The sequence below is a fragment of the Sardina pilchardus genome, chromosome 21 (genome assembly GCF_963854185.1).
Source record: "Sardina pilchardus chromosome 21, fSarPil1.1, whole genome shotgun sequence".
NCBI lineage: Eukaryota > Metazoa > Chordata > Actinopteri > Clupeiformes > Clupeidae > Sardina > Sardina pilchardus.
This window is the reverse complement of record NC_085014.1, coordinates 4,742,033-4,761,961: the sequence shown is the minus strand read 5'-3', so window position 1 is coordinate 4,761,961 and position 19,929 is coordinate 4,742,033. Positions and strand designations below refer to the sequence as shown.

Here is a 19,929-nt window from a genome sequence, read left to right as displayed (position 1 = left end):
GAGTTGTAATCTCATTTAACAACTTGCAGTCCTGGTGGCACAACGATGATACATTACGCGAACCAATAAATTATGTAGTAGCCTAGTTGGTGGCATGGCTGAAACTTTTTAACTACTCTGTTTAACTGTATGTTATTTAGAGAGACTGCTAGCTAAAGCCCAACCATAACGTCCTTGAAATGCTAGCACTGACTGACTAGCAGAAGTGGTTTCTCACGGTAAAAAGCACTTTCTAGTTGTATGTCATGGAACCTAACAAGGTTACTCAAAATCACTTCATAACTAGAATACAATATCAAAAAAAGTTACTTACATTTCCAAGCTCAAGCGTGCTTCACGAAGTCTTCCATGCAAGTCTTGCTGATAAAAGAGAACCGTTTGCATTGTGTCAACGAGAGAACGAACCCCTTCAAATATCTATGGGAAACCCCGTGTATGCCAATCATTTGGCACCACAGCCTGGGAACTTAATATTCCAAGTTCAGTTTACTCACAAATGGATGTTTGGAAACATTTGTGTGTCAAACTGTTGATCTAACATGTTTTTCTTTATTCTTGTATGGTAATTAGATTTTTTCATAGTAATGATTCAGAAAATCATTTAAACTGGATAAAGCACATTTTTATTTTTTACAGTGCAGCAGCTTTGTCTCTGCCTGGAAATCTACCACACAATTGGCCACTCGCCACACGTGCGCCGCCGTATGAGCCACACACACACACACACACTTTAAGACACACACACTCTCCTACTCATACACTCTCTCACACAACCTGCACACACCACTGCAGGCCTGTAAAGTCAGGGAGATGTGGCACCTATTTGCTCTCATGGAGTCGTGCACAATGCTGGTGGGGAGAGAAAAAATCTCACACACACACACACAAAGTAGCAGAGGCTGTGTGAGGTCTCGTTGGCTCCAACCCTCGTGGGTAAGCAGCTCCGCAGGCATGTGTGTGTGTGTGTGTGTCAGAATTACATCCAGACTATGCCGCCTCACACAGCACAGCATGCTGGGTAATTTTCGGCGGAATCCCATTAGTGTGTGACCGCAGCAGATTGCGCACACAAAACAAGTGCTGTTAAATCTGCCGTAAATGCCGATAAAGCGCCTTAATCTGTCACCAAAGGCCTTTTTGCTCCTTTCTCATGTGTTTTTTAATTTCTCTTTTTTTTTTTTCTTTTTTTTTACAAAAAAATGTAATGCATATTTTGTTCCCCTGTTAGTTTCGCCTGGTTGGTTTTATTGCATGTTCAGCGTGAGATTTGGTTTGTTTGCGCTAATTTGATGGAGCCGGTGTGTAGGCTGCGTATTCAGGGCCCGCCGGTCCACCGTTCCCCCACCGTAGCCCACTGAGCTGTTTCCCATTACTGCTCCTCTGGGTGCGACGCTGGGAGGTAACTACATGGCGTAACTGCTGCCACTGTTGCGTTCTGTTGTACTAGTCTCTCTGGCAGCAGTTTGTTTCTCTGTGTATCTATCTGCCGTAAGAAAAACACTGGCTGGGTAGGCCAAAAGTGGTGGGGCTGTTGCCGGTTTTGTGGGGTCTTGGGATGGTCGACTCTACGAGCCCGATGGTGTGTCTTGTCATGTGGCATCTGTACGTTCTGAGGACTGCAGGGATTGCAGAAGCATAGGATGAAGTAAAGGAACGTAGTGTGGGGCCTAACTAGCCAAAATAGTGTACCGTGAGCGTATAGCATGGGGCCTAACTAGCCGAGATAGTGTACCGTGAGCGTATAACATGGGGCCTAACTAGCCTAGATAGTGTAGCGTGAGCGTATAGCATGGGGCCTAACTAGCCTAGATAGTGTAGCGTGAGCGTATAGCATGGGCCCTAACTAGCCTAGATAGTGTAGTGTGAGCGTAACTGCAGAGGCGCAAATAAATCCAAATGTTTGGCAACACGCACACACACATCTGAGGATGGTGTTCTTAGCCCTGAAGTTGGCTGCAGCAACTTGAGCTAGGTGGAACAGATGTTTTTGTTTGTTTGTTTGTTCCGACAGTACACTGACCTCGATCTGTGTGAAAAATCGCTGGAATTCTCTTTTTAAGGGCATGAAGATAGGGCCCACAGCTCCTATCTATCTGCATGCTAATGGCCTAAAGATGTGGTGTTGTGCTTGCTGCTGGACAAAATTGCCGATTGTGATTTACAGCGCGCCACGGTCAAAGTTCGCCACGGTTGAACTTCCTCCTGTGGCACGCACGAGAGTAGCAGATCGGCAAACCGTTCTCGCGCTACGCAAGCCATTGGATATAATGGGTTTCAGATCGCGGCAGCGTTGCTAGCGCCTCTTATCTGTAGGAAAAATAAAGTGTCAGTGTGTTTGGTGTTTTTGTTTGGGGAAAGGGCAAGCACCGTGCTGGCGTTGATTGTGAATGTGACTGGTCTCTGGTCCTGCGGCTGGTGCATTTGGAGGTGAAGTGTTTCCTCTTCAGCAGGAGTCCCAGCAGGCCTGACCTGGGGCCCTGTTCAGCGCACACGGAGTGCTGTCTCCGCTGATGGACACATCTGCTGTGTGTGTGTGTGTGTGTGTGTGATATAGGCTTTGTGTGTGTGTGTGCGTGCGTGCGCGAAAAGAATCATGTTTGTGGTATATAATGTGTGTGTGTGTGTGTCTGTGAGAGAGAGAAAAAATAAAAGAATGATGTGTTTGTGGTTTATAAAGTGTGTGTGTGTGTGTGTGTGTGTGTGTGTGTGTGTGTGTGTGTGTGTGTGTGTGTGTGTGCGTGCGTGTGTGTATGCGCGCGCTGCACATCTGCTGCTGCGGTCGCTGCGGTGTGTGTGTGTGTATGGTCCGGCGTGGTAAGACGAGCAGCCTTCCCCAGCGCGGGGCCCCTCGCCACAGTGGCATTGTGGGTATTGGGTTCACGCGGGCCGCATACATTAACCTGCCGCACTGGGTCATCTCGCCTTACCTGCAGCCCACCTGAGCACACCTCCAGCTCTCTATTTAAATCACCCTCTCTCTCTCTCTCATTCACCCTCTCTGTCTCTCTCTGTCTCTCTCTCTCTCTCAATCTCGTCGACGTTCTAAAACTCTGCAACTAAGATTTGACATGTTGAATGTTTAGCGACGGCTTGCAACTGCTTGCAACTGCTTGCAACTTTTGATTCACACCGCCGCAACTGCTCTCCGCAACCGTCTCAGACCGTCGCGAATCTTTGGTTTGAACTGGCCTTAAGGCACCCAGGCAGCTACAGTGCTACACTATGGGGGCATGTACTGAGCGTGATGGCAGCTACAGTGCTACACTATGGGGGCATGTACTGTACGTGATGGCAGCTACAGTGCTACACTATGGGGGCATGTACTGTACGTGATGGCAGCTACAGTGCTACACTATGGGGGCATGTACTGTACGTGATGGCAGCTACAGTGCTACACTATGGGGGCATGTACTGTACGTGATGGCAGCTACAATGCTACACTATGGGGGCATGTACTGTACGTGATGGCAGCTACAGTGCTACACTATGGGGGCATGTACTGTACGTGATGGCAGCTACAGTGCTACACTATGGGGGCATGTACTGAGCGTGATGGCAGCTACAATGCTACACTATGGGGGCATGTACTGTACGTGAGCCGCCATGTTCATGCCCCCAGAGTGTAGCACTGTAGCTGCCTAATGGTTGTTTAATATCCCATATAGACTGCCACACACACACACACACACACACACACACACACACACACACACACACACACACACACACACACACACACACACACACACACACACACACACGCCATCTGTATCTGTGGCGCCTTGAGCTTTTGTTGGATCTCCCAGACTGCTTTGCGGGCTCTCACCAAGGTCTGGACACACACCTGGCCCGGGACAACTAGAGCATCTGGAACCTTGAGTTATTTTTAGACCTTGTCTTGAGCTCCATGCCAGCATGCACGGTAACGGGTGCTCCTGTAGTGCTTGTAAAATAAAAAATAATAATAAAAAAAGACCTGAAAATAATAATTGGCAAGTTTTCACCCTCGTTTACAATGGGCAAGTAGCTTTAATGAGCTTGGCAGTTGTATTCTGAATTTGAATGCTGTCCCCGTGGAGCTACCATTCACAAATTGCTCTGGGTGTGGTTGAGGTAGATGTGCCAGGCTTGAAGCTCTCAGGCACGCTGCCTAAGTGCTGGCATTCAGGGCCAGGCTGTGTACAGTTTTGAATATAGATCCTGAATAGACTGGCTTCAAAAATGATAACTTCAGGGACAGAATTTTCCCTTGTTTTAAGTGTGTGTGTGTGTGTGTGTGTGTGTGTGTGTGTGTGTGTGTGTCTGTAATTGTTTGTTTCAGAGTAAGAAAACACACATCCCATACCGGGACAGCAAGCTGACTCGTCTGCTGAAGGACTCGCTCGGAGGGAACTGTCGCACCGTGATGATCGCCAACGTCAGCCCGTCCTCCACGTCCTTTGAGGACACACACAACACACTCAAATATGCCAACCGGGCCAAGGAGATCAAATCTTCAGTAAGTATATACACACACACACACACACACACACACACACACACACACACACACACACACACACACAGACACGCACATGCACGCACACAGACCTAACATTCTCAAATACACCAACCAGGCCAAGAGATCAGATCTTCAGTAAGTATACACACACACACACACACACACACACACACACAGAGCGATATAAATCTTCAGTACATACTGTATATACACACACATGCACATACACTCACCCATATACGCTGAATATTCCGGCATGATTCTGTCTGTGTGGCTTGGATCGTAATCACACAAGAGATTCTAGAGAAGAATGAAGGTGGCTGTAAGTATGCTGCTTCAGTGGATTCCAGTAGAACACCATTGTAAAGACAGAATCCTTGCAGCTGAGAATGCATTCATACTGTTTGGAGCCATTTGACATTGAAGTGGAATTCTATACACTAACGCACACCTACGCAACACAGGCGCAGACACTAGCCATGGCCAGGAAAGCAGTGGGTCTGATGTTGGTTGCAACTGCAGTGAGCCCATAAAGGAGGTCAAATCATTAAGAGAGAGCAAGAGAGAGACACACACACACACACACAAACACACACACACACTGGCGCTTTATTGTCTGCGCAGTTCTGGAAGTGTGACCTTGTCTGTAAACTGTGTGCTTTGCCCACTGCGGCCTGTGCTCGGTGCTGCTATTTTAGAACGTCACGTGGTGTGGGGTATTGTTCTTCGGTGGAACCCTCCCTTGAACTTGCCTTAGAACCGAAGAGCTGCAAATAGATCTGTTCTGCTTTGTTTTGTTTTTTTTCCCCTCCCACTTATGTTCATGGGTGCACACACTCTCTTTTACACACACACACACACACACACACACACACAGTTTCTGGGTTCAGCGGAAGGACGTGGTTGTGTGGGAGAAGGCAGCCAAGGCCTTGTTTTTGTTTAGTTTTGCAGCTAATGGGCCATTAATGTTTTTGGTTGTTATATTTATATACACACACCACACACTTCAGTCTGTTCCGTTCGCTTCTCGTTCAAATTTGTCACCCGCCTCGCAACCCCATACACAAACACACACACACACACATTCCTGTCTAGCCTGGTCCAACACACACACACACACACACACACACACACACACACACTTACCCTTACCTCCCCTGTTTCTACTTGTTGTTTTTGAAGTTGTTGTTGTTGTGCCATGACCGTGTCAGACCTGCTCTCCAAATAATGCCACCAAACCAGAATTAATCCCCCCTTCTCTCTCTCTCTCTCTCTCTCTCTCTCTCTCTCTCTCTCTCTCTCTCTCTCTCTCTCTCTCTCTCTCTCTCTCTCTCTCTCTCTCTCTCTCTCTCTCTCTCTCTCTCTCTCTCATTAGCTGAAGAGTAATGTGGTCAGCTTGGACAGCCACATCAGCCAGTATGCGGTGATATGTGAGAAACAGCGTACCGAGGTAACGTGAGCCACCAACACAGCCGCACCACACTCACCGGACATCCACCCTCACATGAGCACACACGCACACACACACACACATACTTGCACAAGTATGCATATTTACTTAGTGTTCAACATTCTTCTCAGTCTTCTGTTTGACACATTACATACCTCCTTCAGACACACAAAAGTAAAACCTTTAGAGGCCCAGGTATGCTATATGTTTTAGCCAGCTTTTGGGTAAACTGGTTCAAATGTGGACCATTATACTGTAAAGGTGAAGAGGAATGCTTTGCCGGGTCAGAACAACCTGGGGGCTGTCAAAATGAATGCGTTAATCGCCACAATTAATTTTGAAAAATATAATACAAGCATTAACACAGTCGGCACATTTAGTTTCCTGGTTTTATGAGGGGCTGACATCACATGACAGAAGCTGCGAAACCTGCAGCCTTCTGCCTCTCTCTCTCTCTCTCTCATCGTGTGCCCAAACTTTTTAAGGATATTGGATATCCTAGTTGCGTAGCAGTTACAAGTGAATATGCAATCAGTTTGTCAAAACCCAAATACTGTATATGCCACCAGCCTTTTTTTTTTTTTTTTTTTCAATCACAATTAATGTGAAATTGTTTGGTTATTTATTTTTGAACTGTTTGATTAGCCCTTAAAAAAAGCCTAAATTTCACCCTCAGAACTGTACCTTCCATCTCCTTTCTAAGTGCAGTGAATGGAGAATTAGAGAATGTATGGTCATATCTGTTTTACAGAGGGCCACACTGAACGTTTCTGGCTCAAAATGAGGACGTGTGTGCACGTTTCTCTGAATCCCTCCAACCTGCTCGATGGTGGTGGTGGTGGTGGTGTGTGTGTGTGTGTGTGTGTGTGTGTGTGTGTGTTGCTGTTTTCTGTCCCGTCCTGTCGCTCTTCCCAGGAAATGCCCCAGATCCACTCCTTACAGGTTTCCCTCCACTTACCCATAATTCATGTGCAGGAAACAAGCCTAAACACAACACACACACCACGCCTCACTAAACATGCAGACTACCGCAGCCAGGGAAAACACACACACACACACACACACACACACACACACACACCTCACTAAACATGCAGACTACAGCCACCAGGGAACACACACACACACACACACACACACACACCTAACTAAACATGCAGCCAGGGAACACACACACACACACACACACACCTTACTAAACATGCAGGCTACAGACACCAGGGAACAAGCATGCACGCACGCACGCACGCAGCCACGCACACACACTTCATGTCATTTGAATCCAATGCATGGGCTGCCTCCTGCACTGAAGATGTCCAGTGGATTGCTTTGAGTTGTGTGTGTGTGTGTTTCTCTAATGCTTTCTCTTCTCTCCTGGTGTAGATCCAACAACTAAAACAGAAACTTATAGAGTATGAAAGCAGAAAGCAGGAGGCTCCACAGACCAGTGGCATCTCCGCACAGCGGAAGGAAGAACTGCTAAAGTAAGGCGCGTGTGTGTGCGCGTGTGCGCGTGTGCGTGCGTGCGTGTGTGTGCGTGTGTGTGTGCGTGTGTATGTGTGCGTGTGCGCGTGTGTGTGTGTGTGTGCGTGCCGCATCCTGCATCCTGTCAGGGCGCTGCTGTGCTTCTGTTGGAGTGGGTGGAGGTGGTGTGAAGTGACCCCTGTGATGTAGAGGTGACTGACGAGGCGCTGTGATGTCATGTGCCACTCCCTCATTAGGAGTTGAGTTTGCAGATTTAGAAAACTGGGAACACACCCAATGAAGACGCAATGGAGTAGACTAAGCCTAACAAAAATCTAATAATAATATAGTTTATTTATAAAGCACTTTTCAACCACAGAGCACAAAGAAGTTAACAGACAGACAGACAAACAAAACAAAACAAATAGATATATACAGTAATTTACTGTGTATAAGCCACAGGACAGTGTTTCATACATGTTAAAAGAAACACAACCACATTAATACCATATTAACCGCCCCCCTGTATTAACCTCATAGCTGAAGAAATTTACGGCAGCACATTTCACATACAGAGTGCTACCCAAAGCACTCCACAAACGACGAAGAAGCCAACACACTGGTACGATTGAAAGTTAGACATGAGCACAAAAATATCGATTGAGTTGCTGGCTGGTTAATGTCAAATCTGTCACCCAAACACGCATAACGATTCCAGCCGCGACTGCTACAGTGTCCCGACGTTGACTACCCACGATTGTCCGTCCTTTCAAATTCGGGCGTCAGAATCGGGAGCTCTGTTCCTCTCTCCTCTCCACTCCACTCCTCCCTCTTCCTCTCTCCTATCCTTTCTTCTCTCCTATACATACCTCTATTCCTATCCTCTTTTTCTCTCTTTTTTTCTCTCCTCCTCTTTTCCCCTCCTCTTCTCTCCTCTCCTCTCCTCTCCTCTCCTTTCCTCACCTCTCCTCACCTCCTCTTCTCTTCTTTTCTCTCCTCTCCTCCCTCCTCCTCTATCCTGTCATTTCTTCTCGCCTCTACACACCACTACTCCTATCCTCTTTTCCTCTCTCTCCTTTTCTCTCCTCCTTTCTTCTCCCTTCTCCTCACCTCCTCTCTTTTCTACTCATCTCCTCCCTCCTCTTTTTTCTGATCTCATCTCCTCCCTTCCCCTCTGTCCTCTTGCCTCCTCTCTTCTCTCCTCCTCTCCTTTTCATCCCCTGCTCTAGTCTTCTTTCTACTCCTCTCTTCATGTCTTCCTCTCCTCCCCCTTCTGTCTTTTTCCCGTCACTTTTTCCGAGCACAGCTTCTCTCCTCCAGATTGTGACGATGAGCAGGAAAGGTGGGAAACCCACTGAGGGTGGTCTTGGTGTGTGTGTGTGTGTGTGTGTGTGTGTGTGTGTGTGTGTGTGTGTGTGTGTGTGTGTGTGTTTAGTTGTGGTACAGTAAACAAAAAGGGTATTTAACAACTGTTTTCTTACCCGTCTCCGTCACGTCTGCACACACACCCATCACCAATCACGCACTCCTGCATACCTCCGCAGAGACCACATCCACATTGTGTGCATTGCTCTCAGTGATTCATCCCCCCATCACTGGGTGCTCACACGCTCTCGCTGTCACGCACACGCACGCAGTCTCACGCACACACGTACAGAACGTACGCGAGCGCAACTCATCCGTGTCGCCCACCCAAATGCGTGCTCTTGCGCGTTTCGTCTATGACTTCTGTCTCCGATACGTGTGTACACTCACGCACACGAGAGGAGTTAACAGGAGCTGGCAAGTTCAGTGACAGTGACCCGTGAGGTCTAGACTCGTGCTCGTGTCTTGCGTAATCCGACTTGATCCGCACTCTACTGCACTCCATATAGCAGCGTGTGGGATATGATCTGTGAAATGTATCAACACACACACACACACACCTATGGGCAGTTATCTGTGGGCCCAGATGTGAAATATGCCACAGGAACCGCCACAAGGAATTGACCACTGCGCGCCTCTTAGCTACTGAAGCATAGTGCTATGGAGCAGTTAGCCTGGTAGAGTCGCTACATAGACTGAAGCTTATTGCTATGGAGCCGTTAGCCTGCTAGAGTCGCTACATAGTTGCTGAAGCTTACTGCAATGGAGCCGTTGGCCTGCTAGAGTCGCTACATAGCATTTTGCTGAAGCTTAGTACTATGGAGCCGTTGGCCTGCTAGAGTCGCTACATAGCATTTTACTGAAGTTTAGTGTTATGGAGCCGTTAGCCTGCTAGAGTCGCTACATAGCATTTTACTGAAGTTTAGTGTTATGGAGCCGTTAGCCTGCTAGAGTCGCTACATAGCATTTTACTGAAGTGTAGTGCTATGGAGCCGGTAGCCTGCTACAGTCGCTACATAGCATTTTACTGGTTTAGTGCTATGGAGCTGTTAGTCTGCTACAGTCGCTACATAGCATTTTACTGAAGCTTAGTGCGATGGAGCCGTTAGCCTGCTACAGTCGCTACATAGCATTTTACTGAAGCTTAGTGCTATGGAGCCGTTAGCCTGCTACAGTCGCTACATAGCATTTTACTGAAGCTTAGTGCTATGGAGCCGTTAGCCTGCTAGAGTCGCTACATAGTTACTGATTCTTATTGCTATGGCGCCGTTAGCCTGCTACAGTCGCTACATAGTTACTGAAGCTTATTGCTATGGAGCCGTTAGCCTGTTAGCCCCAGTGAAGTGGTGGCAGGAAGACCTTTCAATTTCTGTGAATTGCTCATTGAATACCACTGAGGAACCCAAATTGATTGATTGTTTGTGTGTGCGTGTGTGTGCCCAGGATATCCGACTCTTTGCGGTGTGTGTTTGCTAACCGCGTGATGCTGCGCCGTGAGCAGCTGGACATGGAGCGGCAGATCAAAGACAGCGACCTGAGACAGCGCCACCGAGAGGACGTGCAGCAACAGAGCCTTCTGCTCTTCCCCGAGGACAAGGCCAAGAAGGTACACACACACACACACACACACACACACACACACAGGGTGCCTCTCATTCGGCGTTTATACGTCCTCCCTCGCTCCTCGGACCTCGATCCTCACTGATCTACATAAAGAAAGATAGAAGAAGGGATAGACTATCCCATTGTTGCCGCCCCATCATTCTTTATGTACATCAGTGATGAGCGAGGGAGGACGTATAAACGCTGAACGAGAGGCACCTATAGTCTCACAGTCTCACACACACTCATACACACTTTAGGACAAGGTCAGAGAGAGAGGGAGAAGAAAAGAGGGCAAAGGTCAGCCATAACCCTTATTCATACACACAAGACACACAAGACTGCACACACACTCTTATATAAGGACTAGAGGATAGACACACACATGCTGACACCTGAAGACACGGCCAAGAAGATGCAGTAATGCAAGGCCACGTAAACGAGAAGAGTGAGACACATTCACAGGTGCATTTATACAAAGTATACAAAGATGTCTTACGTTCCCCCTTTCCTCCCTCTCTCTCTCTCTCTCTCTCTCTCTCTCTCTCACACACACACACACACACACACACACACACACACACACACACACACACACACACACACACACACACACACACACACACACACCTGTGTAGGTGACGTGCAGGTACGAGCGCAAGCTGGCGGCTCTGCAGGCCCAGCGGCAGCACCTGGAGCGGCGGCGGGAGGAGGCGGAACAGCGGTTCCTGGAGAACGACGGCTGGCTCCACCGCGTGGAGAACAACATGAAGCTCCTGGGGCAGGACGGACACGTTCCCGAGGTACCGCGTCCCCACTTCTGGAACGTTCCTAGGTTCTGTATGCCCTAGCAGTACAGCAAAGTTATTAATAGGTTCCATCCCTGGTGACTTGGAACCATTAAAAGCATTTTCTACCACTGGGGAATTGTTAATAGCATGTTCTACTACTGGGGAACCGATAATAGTATGTTCTAGCACTGGGGAACCGGTAATAGCATGTTCTAGCACTGAAGAAGTGTTAATAATATGTTGTCCCGCTGAGGAGCTATTAATAGCATGTTCTACCAGTTTTGTGGAACCTCCCGAGGTTCTATGCCAGTTCAAACCAGATCAGGGTTGGCAAGATGGTGATTGCTGGCAAAGCCTTTAAACATCTATCCTGATGAGCCCTTTTTCTACCTACCACCCACCCACACACACACGCACACAACAGCGTGTTGTGTCGTGACCAGGTGTGTTTTCCTTCCCATTTGCTCCTCTTGTAATTAGTGTTCACACTCCCCTTCCAACAGAGGGTGAAATCAATGATCTTTACTCATCCCTCAGCCTACCACTCCACTCGTCTGTCTGTCTACCTCTCTCTCTCTCTCCCTCTCTCCCTCTCTCTCTCTTCTCTCTCTCTCTCTCGCCTGTCTTCTAGGAAGTGGAGAAGAGTGACGCATGTCTTCGTCAAATGTTCCAGGCGCTGTTGTTTCATCCTCCTCCACCATCTCTCACTCACTTTCTCTCTCCGTCTCTCTCTCACTCGCTTTCTCAGATTATCTTTCTCTCTCCATCTCTCTCTTTCTCTCTCTCTCTCTCTCTCTCATTTGTTGCGTCAGACGAGTGTCCAGGCACCTTGGTTACCCAGAATTCACATTCATAGAGACGCCCCACTCCTGCCCTTCCCAAAAATAACTCCGAAACAAAAGTGACGCAACACTCCCATCTTGCTGGCCCTGGCCATTGATTGATTCTTAGTACTTACTGATCTTCCTTCTGTCTCCTTGTGTGTGTGTGTGTGTGTGTGTGTGTGTGTGTGTGTGTGTGTTGGACTGTATGTCCTTGTATGTGTGACTGTTTGTCTCTGTATTGGTAACGTGTGTGTGTGTGTGTGTGTGTGTGTGTTGGACTGTATGTCCTTGTATGTGTGACTGTTTGTCTCTGTATTGGTAACACGTGTGTGTGTGTGTGTGTGTGTGTGTGTGTGTGTGTGTTGGACTGTATGTTTGTGACTGTGTGTGTGTGTGTGTGTGTGTGTGCGCGCGCAGGAGCTTCAGCAGGAGTTGCGTTGCCAGCGGCTACAGCTGCAGGTGGAGGATCTGAAGGCTCAGTTGGGGCACACAAGCCAGCTGATCGGCATTCAAGACCAAGACAGCAAACACACACACAAGTACGTCAATCTCATCCAATGCACGCACTCACGTGTACACAAGTAGACTACACTCAACCTCATTCACAATTAACACACACACACACACACACTCAATAGCATCTAACTTTCACCGGAAGCTAGCTTTGTGACGAACTTCACTCTCACTAGCGGTAGCTGGTTTTCACGGAACCATGGATTTGTTTACAGCCTTGACTATGCCACTTCTGGTGGGTGTGTGTGTGAGAGGCACAGGCATTTTGATTTGAGGGCATCATCGTCAGTTGGGGTGCTGTGCCACTTGTGCACCAGCCAGGCTCTCCAATCAGTGGTGGCACGAGTTAAAGAGGCGAGAAAGAGAGAGAGAAGGAGAGTGCTGCGTTGGGTCACTTAATTAAAGAAAAAATCAGGTGCTCGTCGGGAACGGACAAAAATAGAATTTAAACAAACTGCGACTGTCTCGGCACACGGATTGAGTGAAAACATTAAAAATCCTTTATGTCATTGGATAAAGTTAGCGCCTACTCGTTTCGACTCAACTGATTCTTCTTTGGGGCAATCCTAGTTAAAGAGGCATTTTGAATATTAAACTGCATCAATTAATTGATTGCTAATCATAGTCGCAATATCTGCCAGAAAAATTGCAATTTGATATTTTCCCCAAATGATGCAGCCCTACTCTGAACATGCACTTGTGTTGGTTTTCCTCTACTTCCTGGTAACCCTCCCTCTCCCATCCGATAGGCTGGTGACCGCCCTACTGAACGCCTACAGGAAGCAGTACGAGGCCCTCCAGGAAGCGGGCATCGCCATGGAGACCTACTCGGCGGAGCGTGACGAGCTGGAGCACCTGGTGCAGAGGGAGAGGGGCGTCGTCTGGGCGGACCAGGAGGCGGAGGAGAGCGTGCTGGGGGAGGGGCATCCGACAGACTCCGCCTCCACGTCAGCCACGTGCCTACAACCGCTGCTGGCCTTCTCCCGCCTCATCTCACACCAGAACACGCCCTGCAGTAAGTGCCCTCCCATTGGCTGCTAGTCAGGACACGCCCTGCAGTAAGTGCCCTCCCATTGGCTGCTAGTCAGGACACGCCCTGCAGTAAGTGCCCTCCCATTGGCTGCTAGTCAGGACACGCCCTGCAGTAAGTGCACTCCCATTGGCTGCTAGTCAGGACACGCCCTGCAGTAAGTGCCCTCCCATTGGCTGCTAGTCAGGACACGCCCTGCAGTAAGTGCACTCCCATTGGCTGCTAGTCAGGACACGCCCTGCAGTAAGTGCCCTCCCATTGGCTGCTAGTCAGGACACGCCCTGCAGTAAGTGCACTCCCATTGGCTGCTAGTCAGGGGCCGGTTGCACCAACTGGCCTTTACTAAGTCTGGTCCTAACTGCTAAGTTGGTCTTTGTTAGGACCAGTCTTTAGAATTCAACTAAAGTCGGTTGCACCAGCAGAATTTACGCCTGGTCTTAACTACGCCCGGTCTTAGCGATGCGCGTCCATGTGAATGCCTACGGAACAATGACGACTTGCCTGTTTTAAAGATTCTCTGTCAATCACGTCCCCCGTTCGGAGGAAACAGCGGTTAAAGTAAATGACATGTAGCCTAATGCGTGGAAGTGGCACCTATTTAAATCGCTAAATAAATAACTTAACAATTACTGTAGCCTAGTTCCTTCTCATTATGTCTTGATATAGAATAAGCAAAGGAGACGCATTATAGCATTATCTTTTCAGAGATTAAGGCTACCAATAGGCTGTGGCAGAACAACACTAACTGGTAGAAGCGTTATCTGCACTGTAAAATGCAGGTAAAAAGTTAGCATATGTTATGTAAAGAGCTAGACCCATTGGAATACGGAATAACGTCAGCCAACCAGCCACGTTGTGCTAGGAATGCCGTAACAGGCAATTATCTAACAAATGTAACGTTAGCTTACACAGTTTATTTTTATGCACTAAACGTAATTGTAGGGCGGGCTAATATGCATCTTTGAAATGTTTCCAAGTGTATGGTTATGCTATTAGGAATGTACAAAGCTGTTAATAAAGGTTTTTAATTCGTGAATGATACCGAAAGCCCTGAATGATTGCCAGGCTGGCATAGTGCAGTGTCAACCTAAAACGAGTGCTAGCTGGCCAACAAGCGAGCATGGGATTAATAACAATGTAGTTTGCGCTTTAGAAACGACTGTGAGAAGTGCTAACATGTTGGTCTTAAGAACTTACGCCTACTACTGAGTAGGCGTAAGGTTTACGCCCGGTCTTAGCGAAAAGAAGGCCTAAGCCTTGATGGTGCAACTGGCGTATCTATCAGGTTGGACTTAGAACGCTGAGTTAAGACCGGCGCAGCTTAAGACCGGGCGTAAGCATGTTGGTGCAACCGGCCCCAGGACACCCCCTGCAGTAAGTGCACTCCCATTGGCTGCTAGTCAGGACACCCCCTGCAGTAAGTGCACTCCCATTGGCTGCTAGTCAGGACACGCCCTACAGTAAGTGCACTCCCATTGGCTACTAGTCAGTACACGCCTTGCAGTAAGTGCACTCCCATTGGCTACCAGTCAGGATGGGGGGAAAGTGACCCTCTCACTTTCCTCCATGCTTGACTGCTTGACAGAGACGTTTGAAGTTTGATTGATTTGTAGCCCCAGTGCAACTGTAGCTGTGTTTGAAATGTCCACTTGTTCACTTCATACCGTAATTTCCCGACTATTAGCCGCGGCTTATACATTGATTTTGCAAAATTTCTTCCACTATGAGGTTAATACAGGGGGGCAGTTAATATGGTGTTAATATAGTTTTGTTTCTTTTAACTTGCATAAAACACTGCCCTGCGGCTTATACACAATGCGGCTTATATGCAGGAAATTACTGTAGTGTTTACATTATGGCTGTGTTCACTACATTGTGCCCTATATGTTAACCAAAAATGCTTTTGCGTATTCCAGCCGAGTACTTCCTGCGCCCTTGTATGGCTATATGCTCACCCAAATGTTCTCCTCAAATGTGACCTTTTCAGACCCTTTCCGTTGTCGATCGCCATGATTTTCTTTTGGCTAGTGTGTGTGTGTGTGTGTGTGTGTGTGTGTGTGTGTGTGTGTGTGTGTGTGTGTACATCTGAGGGTGGCAGTTTGTTGATGCACATACCTCTCCTCCCCCTCCTTGTCCTCCCTCGAGTGATGATTGAAGCAGTGCTTATGGGATGAGTCACACAAACACACACACGCACGCACGCACGCACACACACACACACACACACACCTCCCCAGCCATGGCAGTGGTAGGTCACTGTCGTGTCAGTGATTTTTTAAAGGGATTATTTACTACTCTGTGATTGGCTGAATCACCCGCTGCTGTTCTTTAATGACTCGTTATTGTGTGTGTGTGTGTGTGTGTGTGTGTGTGTGTGTTGGGGGCGGGGGGGGGACTCTGACCCAGTCGTCTGACTAAGGACCATAAATCATTGCTGTACCACTATCAGGGCCTCATTGGCCATAATGTGTGTGTGTGTGTGTGTGGTCCCTCCATGTTGCTGAGGGTAACTGGTGTGTGTGTGTGTTTGTGTCCCAGGTGCAGAGAAACACCAGCGACGAGTGTCCACGCGCCTCAGAGCCTCAATGACGGCCACTCAGCCAGCCCCAGGTAAATACACTCCCTCATACATACATACATACATACATACATGCATACTGTACACACACACACACACACTCTCACTCTCACTCATTCACACTCTCTCACACACACACATACACATACACATACACATACACATACACATACACATATACACACTCACTCAATTACACTCAGACATACACATACACACAGTAATTCTCTCTCTCTCTCCTCCTCTCTCTTATACACATACATGCACACTCAATCACCCCCCCTTTCTTCTTCTCTCACTCTCTCTTCCCTGTTTTCTCTCTCTCTCTCTGGCCGGCTCTCTCTATATCTTCCGTTCCCTCTCTCTTTTCGATTTCCATCCATCCGTCCTGTCATGGCCCTTGCCAAGAGGCATCACTCAGTATGGTTAGAGTGTGTGTGTGTGTGTGTGTGTGTGTGTGTGTGTGTGTGTGTGTGTGTGTGTGTGTGTGTGTGTGTGTGTGTGTGTGTGTGTGTGTGTGTGTGTGTGTGTGTGTGTGTGTGTGTGTGTGTGTGTGTGTGTGTGTGTGTGTGTGTGTGTGTGTGTGTGTGTGTACGGGGTGGAGTCGTCCATTTCACCACCATTAGGAGCTGATAGAGCTGTCTTAAAGCCTGTGACTGGCTTTCCTGTCTCTCTCTCTCTCTCTCTCTCTCTCTCTCTCTCTCTCTCTCTCGCTCTCTCACCACTGCTGCCCTCGTGTCTCCTAGTCCATCACACACAGATGCATTTAACACACCCGCTTGCTGCCGAGCGGCGCCCAGCACGTCCCACGCTCCCATCACTCCTCTCGGGCCTCTCTCTCTCTCTCTCTCTCTCTCTCTCTCTCTCTCTCTCTCTCTCTGTCTCTCTCCGCGTGCGTAGCGGAGCGTCGCGCCTCACCGGCGCCTTTCATCTTTTCACCCAATTCCTGTCCATCTCCCGCCGCCGCCGCCAAAGGTGTCCCTTTAAAACGCCGCCAATGATTTTCTGTCATGTCCGCGGGAGAGCAGGAAGGAGTGCTCGGAGACGCAGGCGCTCGGTCACTCACGGCCGCGATGCTCCGTCCTCCCCATTCCCACGCACACGGCCCAGATCAGGCGCGCTCACGGCTTCTGCAGGCACAAAACTTCCATCGTTGTTTGGGTGCTGGTGATGTTCGCTGGTGTTGCCATCGTGGAGACGCTCGCTGGTGTTGTTGCTCGAGGGCTGAGAGCCACAGATCCAGATTCTATTGCAACGATTGATGGGTTTCTTTCGAGGCGTCCAAGCTTGACTTGGGATAAGTGACCACTCTATCCTAGCTGAGGAAGACCGTCTCCGCAGACAGACCATTGGAGTCTCGTTGTTGTTGTTGATGATGATGCTATTGTCGTTGTTGTCGTCGGCTCGGGCCTCTGAATGTTGCCAGATGTGGTTCTGGTTTGGTCCTACTGCTGTTGTGGTTCTGGAGTCGAGGCTGCTGTTGTGTGGTTCTGGTTTGGTCCTACTGCTGTTGTGTGGTTCTGGTTTGGTCCTACTGCTGTTGTGTGGTTCTGGTTTGGTCCTACTGCTGTTGTGTGGTTCTGGTTTGGTCCTACTGCTGTTGTGTGGTTCTGGAGTCGAGCCTGCCAGCTGTTCTCTGGCTGGCTTGTTTTCCCACGTGTGGAAAGGCCTCGGCAAACGTCTGGTTAAATACGACAGGAAGGTTAAAAAAAAAAAAGTCACAGCCGCAGGTCACAGCCTCTCTAGCAAAGACTCACAATGACATTGACACACACGCACACAACACACACACACACACACACACACACACACACACATTCTGTCAAAGACGTGTACACACTCTGATAGACACACACACACGCGGACACACGGTCCTGCAGCCGCTTGGGGAGGAAGTGAAGCGGGGGTTAGCGCCTGAGTTATGGCCTCCTGAATGGGCCGTAACGAGTCCGGGTCCCTGGAACAGGTGGCCTGATGAAGGCCTGGTCGAGTCACGGCTCGGGGGAAAACCAGCGTCCAGTCAGGGGCTGGCTCGCTGCGCACGGGACTGTGTGGGCGTTGAGGCCCTCGCCTCGCCTCGGAGAAGGAGAAGGAGCGAGAGGAATAATGCCCGGCGCCCGCCACACATCAGATAGGCGCCGGCACCTGGATTGACAGCTGCCAAAAAAACCGACATGTATTCTAAAACAGTGGTTTAATCCTCTGCTACCCATGAACTCTGAGTGGCTCTCTGACTTCAAATCTATTGCACTAGAGTTCTGAAAAAAAACAAAAACATTTATTAATCATCGCTGTTGTTTACCGCGAATCATCATGAATTTCCCCTTATGGATCAATAAAGTCTATCTATCTATCTGTAAAGAAAGTCTGGCTGCATGCTGCATGAAACGTGCATGCAATCATGGAGCGGGGACAGACGTGACGCTGTGTTGAGAGATGGAAGGACAGAGCTGGCAGCCACTCCGCATGTGTTCTGTTCTGTTGCACCGCAAAATAAAATGGCAGTAGATTGTTGCTGGGCAATAGGCTACGTCTTCATGAGCTAACTTATTGCCATCATAGTGAAGCGTGTATGAAGCGGTTATTGAAATATCATGCTCTGTGGATGATTCTGCCTTTTTTTTATAGCAAGAACAGTGAGTTTCCCCCACTTATATCATGTTTCTATCGTGGAAAATATCGTTTCACTAGGTTTTTACGTGGGTTAGCCTACTTAGGTTGGCCACTGCACATAATTGTGCCCTTAACGACCGTCCGTCTCCATAGGATAACATTGGGAAAACTCGACCGCCGGCGTCGGGCCGCGGGCCGGGTTCGGGTAGATAATTCATATTTATGTGTCGGGTTACATCGGGCTCGGGCTTTGAAAGCCACGGGCCGGGTCGGGTCGGGTTGTAATTTTCAGGCCCGTTGAGAACTCTATATTGCACTACTAGAACGCTCCACAGCAAGAGTGAATGAAGCTAAGCCTCACACCATTACCTCTCTGTGTGTGTGTGTGTGTGTGTGTGTGTGTGTGTGTGTGTGAGTGAGCCTCACACCATTACCTCTTGGAACACTGTTGTGGAAGAACTCTCTGAAAAAAAGTGTCTGTATGTTTTTGATTTAAAAAGGATACAAGAAAATGTACTGCCACATTATTATCATTGTCATTTCATTATTATTATTTTTCTCATTATTATTATTATTATTATTGGATCTTATGAGCTCACTTTCCCTGCTCTATATAGTTTTCTTTTGATGTCTGACATTTTTTATGCTCAATAAAAATTGTTGATCACAAAAAATATATATAGGCGCCGGCACGAGCACGGGCTACGGCGCACTCCACTTCCGATGTCACTTGCATTCCATTCGTCTCCGTATGACCCCCCCCACTCCACCGCCAAACCCTTGCCCCGCCACCTCGTAGATTACCGCTCGGTTATATTGTTGTCGGCACCGCTTAATGAGATCCATTGTTTGTTTATCAAGTTCTTGTCAGACGAATATTCCGCCGCAGGTGTGCATGACATACAGTGTCGTCACCTATACGCGGAATGTTTAACTATGTTGAAAAGAAATAAAAACGGTTTATGGATACACAGTGCAGAGTGCTTAACTATGTTGAAAAGAAATATAAATGGTTTATGGATACACAGTGCGGAGTGCTTAACTATGTTGAAAAGAGATAAAACGTTTTGGGGAAGCACAGTGTCAACAGGAGATGGCTCATTTCATTTCTGTTGTAGAGGTGTGTGTTTATGGTCTTGATGTTTTTGTTGCTCGTTGCAGTCGTTTTGTCCTGTGTCGTTAAGCTCAAACAAAGGAG

At 48.3% G+C, this 19,929-nt stretch overlaps 1 protein-coding gene across 4 annotated transcripts in view; it reads left to right on the top strand.

Annotated features, from left to right (window-relative positions):
• The window catches only part of kif18a (kinesin family member 18A), a 49,716-nt gene that overhangs the window by 15,726 nt on the left and 14,061 nt on the right, over nucleotides 1-19,929 (top strand). For all 4 annotated transcript variants that reach the window (XM_062525081.1, XM_062525078.1, XM_062525080.1 and 1 more), the window contains exons 7-14: nucleotides 4,322-4,498; nucleotides 5,877-5,951; nucleotides 7,335-7,435; nucleotides 10,224-10,386; nucleotides 11,021-11,185; nucleotides 12,415-12,536; nucleotides 13,260-13,525; nucleotides 16,079-16,150. In XM_062525081.1, coding sequence (XP_062381065.1) covers nucleotides 4,322-4,498; nucleotides 5,877-5,951; nucleotides 7,335-7,435; nucleotides 10,224-10,386; nucleotides 11,021-11,185; nucleotides 12,415-12,536; nucleotides 13,260-13,525; nucleotides 16,079-16,150 — 1,141 coding nt within the window. The remainder of the gene's footprint in view (nucleotides 1-4,321; nucleotides 4,499-5,876; nucleotides 5,952-7,334; nucleotides 7,436-10,223; nucleotides 10,387-11,020; nucleotides 11,186-12,414; nucleotides 12,537-13,259; nucleotides 13,526-16,078; nucleotides 16,151-19,929) is intronic.